At 37.5% G+C, this 10,936-nt stretch overlaps 1 protein-coding gene across 1 annotated transcript; it reads left to right on the top strand.

The window, feature by feature from the left end:
- The first annotated feature begins 4,553 nt into the window (after positions 1–4,553).
- Positions 4,554–6,004, top strand: ZBTB43 (zinc finger and BTB domain containing 43). The gene has a single exon (XM_010295147.1). The coding sequence runs from the start codon at positions 4,554–4,556 to the stop codon at positions 5,946–5,948; it is 1,395 nt and encodes a 464-aa protein (XP_010293449.1). The 3' UTR covers positions 5,949–6,004.
- The last annotated feature ends 4,932 nt before the right edge of the window (positions 6,005–10,936 follow it).

Genomic DNA, 10,936 nt, shown 5'->3' with positions numbered 1-10,936 from the left:
GGGCCCCGCCGCTGCGTCTGCGACAGCTGATGTTGTAGCGTTCTAAGGTGTTGCCACGGCAGATGTAAGAGATTAGTTTCTTCAAGAGCTCTGTATACGGACAACTGAAGTAACTACCTACTAGCAGTTCTTAAAATAATTTTATTTTTAAGCAAGTAGTATGTGTTTTGTATTGTTTCACACGGTGTTGAAGCATAGAGACTACTTTTTCCCCTCATTAATAAAAATAGAAAGACCTTTTTCTTTATGAGTTGGGATTAAAAAAATGCAGAAACAGAACAGGTTGTAAAAGGAGGAAGTGAAACTTCTTTGGAAAAACAAAGTTTTCTTCATGGCTTTACTAATAGAAAAAATTTTACTTACATTTTGATGGTCTTGGTTATCATGAGAACTTAAAATACATAAAAGTCTGCTCCCACCTGGAATTGTTTCTGTGGTAGCATGCTGAGTCCTTGCTGAAAGATGGCAATTTGGACGAGCAGTAATTGTATAAGATCTATAGACATGGCTCTTTAAATTTATAGTTGAATGTATTCTGAAGGCTTATCATTTTTGTAGGCAAGTATTGAAAAATAGAGTCTTAAATCTGAGAATATTCTGAAAGTAGGTAAAAACTGTGCCTGCATTTAAAAAAAAACTTTTAAAAGTAGTTATATAATGTACACTAGGTATAAGATAACCTTTAAATAGTTAAATAACATTTTCAAATTGTTTTAAGCAGAGTGGTAGGAAAAATTAAGAAGTGAACTGGCAGGCATAGTATTCTGTTACTCTGCAAAAAATAGCTGATCTGGTCTCCTGAAGTGGATTGGTTCTATGGGTACATAGCAGGACTGATGCTTTGAGGAAAAAACCTGAGGAGAGCTGAAGACAGTAAATTTAAAGGTGGTCTTCTGCTATTATGTAGGTGACAACTTGAAGAAGATCAGCTGAACTGCAGGCTTTTCAGAGATTCCTTTTCCAAGGAAGTAATTTAAAAATTCTAATATTCCATTCGATTTACTAAATTAAGAACCAGACTGCTGAAGAGTTTATATTGACAATCATACAGATTGTTCTTGGACTAGCTAAAAGTGGTTATATGACAGCTAGGTTATAAATGTGGTAATATTCAATGCAAGTTCCACATTTACACTTGAGGTATGACAGTTTGTGGTAATTCACTTCTGGTGAGTTGATTACTGTTCCTAGACTTTTTATTTCATTTGAAAGGTGGGGAAGTGGTGTTTTCTGTTTTGCACTTTCATGTGAAATCTCCATATACTTTTGGGAATACATCTCAAGAAGCTTGTTCGGGGACATGCATAATCATTTTTAGCTTGTCAAATACTTAAAAGTATATATAAAGCAAGCTGTGAGGAACTGAAGGTGAGGACCCTCTGGGGAGTAATGCTTTGTGATGTAAAGGGCTTTCCTCCTTCATAACAAATCAAAGCACTTGAAAATAACGGTGTGCTGGTTTTGCAAGTTTTCAGCTGTTTCCTCAGTTGATGCATCTTGGTTACTGTCTCAGCAGAATGTAACTGCTCACCTGTGATTTATGTGAGGCAGTATTTGTAAGAAAACTGCTTGTGCCACCGAGTGTTTAAAAAATTTTGAAAAGCCCCACCCCACAATTATGACTGATTCTTATGGGAACTTTGTTCAGTCCTTTCAGTTTCTCCTGCTACCCACCTGTTGTGGCTTAAACCCAGCTGGCAACTAAGCACGATGCAGCTGCTTGCTGACTCCCCCCAAGCACTGGGATGGGGAAGAGAATTGGAAAAACTCATGGGTTGAGATAAAGGTAGTTTAATAGGTAAAGCAAAAGCCATGCACGCAAGCAAACAGAACAAGGAATTTATTCGCTACTTCCCATCAGCAGGCAGTTGTTTAGCCATCTCCAGGAAAGCAGGGATCCACCATGCCTAATGGTTACTTGGGAAGACAAATGCCGTAACTCCGAATGTTCCCCCTTCCCCTTTCTTCCCCTAGCTTTTTATATTGTTGAGTGTGACATCATATGGTATGGAATATCCCTTTGGTCATCTGGGGTCAGCTGTCCTGGCTGTTTCCCCTCCCAAGTTCTTGTGTACCCCCAGTCAGATTGCTGGTGGGGTGGTGTGAGAAACAGAAAAGGGCTTGACACTGTATAAGCACTGCTCAGCAATAGCAAAAACATCTCTCTATTATCAACACTGTTTTCAAGCACAAATCCAAAACATAGTCCCATACTAGCTATGATGAAAAAAATTACCTCTATCTCAGCCAAAACCAGCACAGGAAATTACTGTAAGATTTGAAGAAAGAAGGAAACTGTGGTCCAAAAAGGTACCTTTTTTCCTTTTGACTATGTTACTGTGATTGTGGTTGCAAATGGGATTTCATAAATAATAGGTTATTCTTCCCCGTGTATTTTATTCAGAGACCTTTGTAAGAGAGTCAGATTGATACCATGCTTCTAGTGGAAAAATTAAAAGAAAATTTAAAAGCATAATCGTCACCGTTCTGCAGAATATGCCAATATCAACATTTACAAGGAATTTGGGCCTGTGCTTATTGAAAAGTTTTGATGGCTTTCTGACTCCCATGCTCTCTTCTTTATGGAAACCCTAGTCACCTTTATGTAAGGTAACAGTGAATTATCTGTGTTCACCTATGCTCCATATGCTTGTCAGCCTTTTCTATCTCTGAAACTCTGGAGACAGAGCACTGAGTTTTTTGGGGAATGGGGAGAGTTGTCAAGAATATGGGTTGGAAAACAGATCAAAATGGTAAGGAAGGGATTATGTAACCATGAGCTGTTGATTTAACATTGAGTGACTTACATAATCCTGTGTAGTCTGCATTTTCTAAGCAAACACTGCTGCTTTTTCTGCACTTTGCAGTTATACGTTTGTGCCAACGTGCCAGCATTTTAACACAGTGCACCAAATGAACAGTTTTCTATTGATGATTATGTAACTGTATGGAACGTACTATGGTTATTGTACAGGCTCTTTGTAGCAGGGATATTTTCTCAATTCCGTATTTTCATAGAAGTACTTTAGTTTCAGTCCTCAACTACTTGTAATGCAAATTCTATTTTTGCGCCATATCAACAAAGTGCTTTAAATTCTGTACGTATATGCTACCTGCTAATTTACTAAGTATTCTCTCAGGTGTGCAGCCCCATCTGTTAGAACTTTGATACTTTCCCACTTATGAGAAACATGACTTGACAGAGGAAAACTGCTTGCTGCTCCATGGCTCTTCTGGAATTCCATTGTATTCAATTTGCGCATTATCAAATTGAAAAATTGCACAGTTTAACTTATTCAGGCAGTTAATGTTTGTCCTTTGTAGTTGCACTTAAATTTCTGTCATTATTTCTAATGGTAATAACATGCAAATTTATCTCAAATTAAATTTAAAATGTAAAGTAGACTTTTTAAAGAATTACTGCTTAAAAGACTGTTAACTTTGTAATAAGACATCTGGATCATGTGGCAATACAAACATGAAAATCTGTGAGCTTTTAAGTGAGCTTCTAGCATATACAAGGTACATGCATAAAAACATTCTCTACAGCTGAAGTATCACTTTCATGATTAACATTTTAAAGTCTGTAAGGCTTTTCTTAAAGTAAGGAATGTTATAATAACATCTGAAAAAGCTCAGAATTAAGATTGGATTATAGTCCTGCAGCTGTACAAGATGTTGCTAGTCCACATTTCAGTTAATAAAACAACAAGGAAATGTCACTAGAAGAGTCATAAACCTCATTGAGCTTTAGGTTGGATATTAGTAAAAATTTCTTCACCAAGAGAGTGGTGAAGCTCAGGGAAGTGGTGGAGTCACCAGCGCTGGAATTATTCAAAAAATGCATGGATGTGGTGCTTTGGGACATGGCTTAGGAGGCATGGTGGTGTTGGCTTAACAGTTGGACTTGATGATCTCGAAGGTCCTTTCTAACCTTAATGATTCTGTGTGAGTCTCACTAGAGTTCTGTCTGCTGCCTTTGTCATTGTATGAATAAATATGTTGGCTTTTGAAAACTTCATTTAAAGTGGAATGTTTCATAAGAATACAGTCAGTCTTTACTGGGGGATTGATGAGATGATTTTGTTTGCTGTTGAAATGCAGAATTTTTCGTATACTGTTACAAACTCTGGGATATCCTAGAATTAGAACTCCACTGTTACAATTTCATCAAATAACTGGTTTTGTTATCCTAAACTCATGCTTGAAATGCTTAATCTATCTCAGCTGGGTGACATGCTGTTTGTAGCTCCTGCTATAGTTGAGTCCTCTTGGATAGAAGAAACACAACAAAATGTGCTGGCATAGTGATTTGTGGCTTCAGTACAACTTTCAGGAAAAAGAAGTGAGGTGGGGTAGGACAAATAGAAGGAAAGCAGTGACATAGGTTCCAGAAAATGTTGGGTGGAGTTCCATATGAGTCTATGTAGAGTGTTATTTCTTAAAGAAAAAAGAAGAAGTGTAGAAGGAAATTGAAAGATCAATACTTTACTAAGCAGAATTTCTGATTTTTTTTTTTTTTTCTTGCAGCACAACACTAAATTTGTAATGAAATGGAGTCTGGGTCAAGCTCTTTTCGAGTGGAATTTCCAGATTTTTCTAGCACCATCTTGCAGAAGTTAAACCAGCAACGCCAGCAAGGACAATTATGTGATGTGTCCATTGTAGTTCAGGGCCATCTCTTCAGAGCCCATAAAGCTGTTCTTGCAGCTAGTTCACCTTACTTCTGTGATCAGGTTCTCCTAAAAAACAGCAGGCGAATAGTGCTGCCTGATGTGATGAATCCCAGAGTATTTGAAAACATTCTTCTGTCTACCTATACAGGTCGGCTGGTAATGCCTGCTCCAGAAATTGTTAGTTATTTGACAGCAGCAAGTTTCCTTCAGATGTGGCATGTAGTGGATAAATGCACTGAAGTGCTAGAGGGAAACCCAACAGTTCTGTGTCAGAAGATGAACCATGGCAGTGATCATCAGTCCCCGAGCAGTAGTAGTTACAATGGCCTTGTTGAAACCTTTGAACTTGGCTCTGGAGGACAGACAGAATTCCACAAAGTGCAGGAACTAAGGGATGGTGAAAATGAAGAAGAGAGCTCTAAAGATGAACTGTCATGTCAACTGACAGAACATGAGTACCTTCCCAGTAATTCTTCAACAGAACATGATAGACTTAGCACTGGAATGACAAGTCAGGATGGTGAAGAAGGAACTAGTGATAGTGCAGAGTACCAGTATACCAGACCTATGTATAGCAAACCCAGCATCATGTCTCACAAGCGGTGGATCCATGTGAAACCAGAAAGATTTGAGCAAGACTGTGAAGGTGTTGATAATCCTTATGATGAACACCAAGTTTCTGAATCCATGAATGCCATTCAGACAGATCATTCAATCCAGTCTTCAGGTGTTGAAGACTTTCATATAGGTGACAAAAAGATGGAAGCAGAATTTGATGAACAGGCAGATGAAAGTAATTATGATGAACAAGTTGACTTCTATGGCTCTTCTATGGAAGAATTTTCTGGTGAAAGGGCAGATGGAAATTTAAGTACTCACAGACAGGATCTTATGATAGCAGCAGGCTATGGTGAAGGCATTGAAATGGCTACAGGAATTAAAGAAGAAACATCCCTCACTGGATTCTCACATGCTGATAAGCTGTATCCTTGTCAGTGTGGTAAAAGCTTTACACACAAAAGTCAGAGAGATCGGCATATGAGTATGCACCTTGGTCTTCGACCTTATGGCTGTGGTGTCTGTGGTAAGAAATTCAAAATGAAACACCATCTTGTAGGCCATATGAAAATACATACAGGCATAAAACCATATGAGTGTAACATCTGTGGGAAGAGATTTATGTGGCGGGACAGTTTTCATCGGCATGTAACCTCTTGTACCAAGTCATATCAAGCTTCTAAAGCTGAGCAAAGTACTACTGAGATGAACTAAGACATCAGTGCTTACATTTGTTTAGTAGAGTAAGCAAAATAAACTAATTATGCAAATAATGTCTGGTACTTGCTATTGTAAATTCTAAAAAAAACCCAAGTTTTTTTTAATGATTTGCTGGTATAAGCAGACCAAACCTATTTTCCACAGTATGACTCCAGGTGAGTGCACATGGTTAATCTGAAAGGTGCTTGCAAAATGAGGTCTGTAAGGTCTTTGTGACATTGATTGTGATCACAGCAGTATTTAGAAGCCCTATTGTTTTCCGAGTCTTCTAAATTCACAGTAAAACCCATCTCTAAATTGACCTAAATCCTGCAAATACTTACATGAAGCAGGAGTTCAAGTAGCTCTACTTAATGAAAAAGAAAACTGGGATGATCAAACCAGGTTATATGATTCACATTTTAATGAAAAAAAAATTAGAAAAAAATTAGAAAAAAATTAGAAAAAAAATAGTCTCCTCAAACTGGAGACTGCCAACATACTTAACATGCATCATTAGATAGTCTACATCATTAAATAGCCTTTCCTGTATTGCTTAATGAGAGGCTGTGTTAAAGATGATTTGGCTTTCCTTTACCCGTCTTCCATTTTTTTATCCAGCTTCAGTAAAACAAGTGTTGTCTAACTTTGTGCCAATTTCTATTTAGCATCTGTAAAGCACTTACATAGTTGAGCACTATATAAACGTCAGTCTGAATTAAGTATAATTTGTCTTTGCTCCTCTAGGGTCTAATGCTGTATGACTTTTGCCTTGACTTGATTTTGATTGCTGCATCGTGAGAGCTTCTAGAAGTGTGTGTAATAAATATGTCTTCTCAAAAACAAAAAAGTAAGATGTAACATTTGCAACTTAGCCAAAATAATCAAACATTTAAACTGCAGTTTTCTGTTCAGATTTTTGTGGCTGACTACAGTAGCAAGTACCAAACTGTGGATTCACAAATTGACTTTTCATTGGTACAAAAACTTCTTTGAGAACTTCTATCTAGTTTTAGAAACCTGCTTTAAGAAAATGATTTAGTCATTGATAAGTATATGTACTTATAATTCTTTACTCTTTGAATAGTAAGAACTATAATACAGATTCTTGGTACTGAACTACTGTGACTGGTTACATGTGATCACAAGCAGAGAGAGTTGTTTACCTCTTCAAATGAAGTTGCTTGTGGAAAAAAGTAGAAAGTGTGGTATTTGGATCTTATTAATGGTACTGCAGAACATGGTACCATGCTTATGTCCAAAGTCTGGATTTTTGCTGGGGAAGTGGCACTTCTGCTTCGTTAGGATGAGGATCTATATGCTGGGCTCTCATTCTTGGAGATAGATGGAGGAGTGTTTTTAGTTCTGAGAGATGCTGCCAGCTCTGCAGGTGGAGTGAATGCATCAATCGCAAAGGTGGCAACAGGCTTTTGGGGTTGAAAGCTTAATGCAGTTCTATGCAAAAGCAATTAACCCTTCTTTGTAGTTTACTAAAACATATTGTAAAAAGGAAAGAGCCTTCAGAACATAAACAGACTATAATAGAAGGAGCTGATGTCCAAGTACAGTGCTGGTAACATGGGGGGAAAAAGTTAACCAGTATCGAAGGCCTAAGCCTGCCTGGCCCCAATTTATGTATTAGATACTGCAATATGCAGGATAACGTACTTAAACAGATGACCCTGTATGGTGAAGCAAAACCACACAAAGATAATTATTTAGATGGTTTTTTGAACTCCCAGTTACAAATTGTCTTAAGATACGACCAAACTGTATCCTGAACATGAATATCTGGTACAAACTGGGGTTTTACTACTCAGTGGGCTGTAATTACTGTAACTTCTTTTCTGGCATTCTACTTACAAACTTTAATTTTTTTTTTAAGAGGCTCTTAATTCTTAATCTTCTAATCCTTCAGATATTTTTCATATGGAATTTTGTTAAAACAGATATTCCCAAATATGATGAACCCATTGCTGGCAATGGGCATGAATGGTCAGCATCACAGAGTTCCTATTCTTAGCACTTAATTGAACTCTACAATATAGCATGGTGGCCATATATAACCCTTGTAATCAAGGTAACTAAACAGGGATTTGCTCACTAACACTGTAACCTGCTTGATGTATAGAAGCACTTTGTATTTAAAAAGAAAACAAACATAAAACTTTATAAGTATGTTTTTTAAACTTAGAAATTATATTCCCTTTATGGTTTGTTTCCACACTGGTAACACTGTCTTTTTTAATATTAAAAAAATAATAATTATAATGCTTGCCTGTTTACATGAGTGTAGAGGAAAGGGTTCTTGCACTCAGTGGCCCTATTTTCCCATTCTCCAAGGCCTTACTACATACAGGGTGTCATTTCTGCAAGTACCATCATCACATTTGAGGGAAGATATTCTCATACTCATTTCAAGAATGATCTTGTATGTTACATTAGTTCTCAACCCCTCTCAAATTGTCACTTCAGTGTTGCATAAAAAGGTTAAGGGTACCTCTTCCCATTTAACCATAAACAAAGACTGGTTGAAAACACCAGGCTGAAAACCATGGTCATGCAAAAAATTATTTCTGTTAAACCCAGACCATCCTACAGAGCTGCCAGCAAAACTGTTTCTTTTACCAGCTTGGAATGACTTTTACATGGGACATTTCAAAATTAAACATTACTCCTATTTGCAGTTAGATTACTTTGAAATAAAGCTTTAAAATAAAATTACTGTGAGAGACACTTTAAAGGTTTTATAACAGGTCCAGTAGATCATATTATAGAACCATGTCCTTTTTTAATGACTTAGCATGAATAGTAACTTTTTAATATTTGCCTATTACTGTTTTATCCCATATCATGACATTGTCTTGTAAGTCCAACAAATGTTGCTCCACTGATTTTGTAGCACTTGGCTTTCTGATGTTAATTTCTATAAAACCAATTGATTGCAGGAAAATAATGATATGATTGTTATGAAATCTAGTTGAGAAGATTGATTTTTTTTTTTAAAGGGAAGCTTGATACACATGTCTAAAATCCTTACTTTTGCTTTTCACAGGCAACACAGTTGACTTGTGGCGTTTTTTCTGAATTTAATTTATTGCCCTTTAACAAACTTCTAATCACTGATTCAGGTATTGGGGGGAAAAGATAACAAAAAATTACTTAAACACTTAAGGAAACATCTTTTCTCCCACTTCCTCAGGCTCAACTTAAGTCTAACACCTCTCCTCCCTGCCTTTGTAGTTGTTTTCCCTTGTTTTCACTTAGAGTTGCACTCAGTCCGTGCCAGTTCTTCTGGTGAGGTGACAGATCACACAGGGGGTTGGGCTCATGTGCGTACTGGCTTTTCTGATGCTCTTCATTTCTTAGTGGCTGTCCTCTGCTGCTCTGGGCTGGTCAGCATCACTGTTCATGGTGATACCAGGCCATAGTCCCTTCAGGGATGTTCCTCTTCCAGCTTGGGTCTCCTGTGGGCCTCAGTTACTTCAGAGGTGTACCTGCTCTGGCATGGCTTACCTATAGGCCAAAGACCCTCAGAAGGTAATCTCCTGAGACATGGATTGTGTCCTTCTATGACTGTGTTTCTATACATGTCCTCAGTGTCTTCTCCATGTGTTTTCCCAAGAGGAGCTCTTCAGTTTCTCTGCATGCGTTTCTTCCCCAGGAGTATCTTCTTGCACCTCTTGGTAGCAGCTGCCACTCTTTCTTAAAATATGTTTAAGCAGAGGCACTGTGTGCACCTCTGGTTGAAGTTTTGGCATGTAATGGATTGTTTACATCAGTTTCAATGCAAGCTAGAACCTGTTCTGACTAGCACAGGCCTAGCCCCCTGCTACTGAAATCCTGCAATTTATGGCCAATACAGTTGTACATAGTAAACCAAAATATGCAGATGCCGCTTCTGTCAGGCTCTTAATCTTTGCTAATGGAGTGGTCTTGTTTAAAATACAGATTATTTCTTGTTTGTGGGGAGGAGGGCAAGGATCCATTTTTCTAATATATATATATAATAAAATATATGAATGCATATGTATATGATACATTTCATTAATCTTCCCTTAAGCTTCTTCACCTTTAATGATATGGCTTAGAAACATCTGTGCATTTTTATATTGCTCGCTGTTTGCTGTAGTAAAGTGAATGTCTTCTGAAAACCAGTACACACAGGAGGCTTTCAGAATTTCCTGCTACTGTGAAGCCATTAATTGTCCTAACAGTGGTAAGAACACTTAATGATACTACAGCTAAGTTCCTTTTCATTCCACTTTGTAACTGAGATGTTAATTACCATGGAATCTGTGTAACTGTCGTTCTCAAAAATTCAGCTATTAGCAGGGTTAAGATCTCTGCTTAGGTGTATATCTGACCCTTTTGAGGGAGGAGGTTCCTATTTCACACACCACTGTTGGGCTTTTTTTGTTGTTTTGTTTTTTAAACATTGCCTTGTTTGTTTTATGGGTGAGCAGGTAGACTTTAGAAGGTACTGTCAGTACAATTTTTGGTCTTAGCTTTTTTTCATCTGAGGTGTTTCTGGGTCTGAGAAATTTTGTTCCATACCAGAAGCAAGGCGGATGATTGAAGGCTTAGTTTCTCATTATAAAAAGAATACTTGATGTCCCTGTATTATTGAGCCTGAAAGAATGGAGGCACGTCAGGTCTTGTAATATCAACACTTTTGCATTGGTGCCAGAAAGATGACCTGTCTCTGAATTATGAGAGCCTACAGCAGTATATTGAGTACTTTGCTTTACCAGAATTAGAACCTTTCTCAGAACAACAAAGGAAAGTTGGTTTTTTGCCATTTAAATGTTTCGTCGGATAGCTAGGCTTCTTTAGCTATAAGCTGTAAACTGTTAGTGCCGTAGGGGAAGATGCTGGAAAACAAAATGGTATATTTTTAATGTGATTAAATTGTAAGTTCTGATTTTTGCTTGAAGCCTGTGTCTGTCGATTGCTGCTCCTTTTTTTATTATTCATGGGGTTCCTATTTCTTCCAGAAATGT

This window comes from Phaethon lepturus, unplaced genomic scaffold, assembly GCF_000687285.1.
Source record: "Phaethon lepturus isolate BGI_N335 unplaced genomic scaffold, ASM68728v1 scaffold4119, whole genome shotgun sequence".
Lineage (NCBI taxonomy): Eukaryota > Metazoa > Chordata > Aves > Phaethontiformes > Phaethontidae > Phaethon > Phaethon lepturus.
The sequence above is the reverse complement of the archived record's forward strand: the minus strand, read 5'-3'. Positions and strand labels throughout refer to the sequence as shown.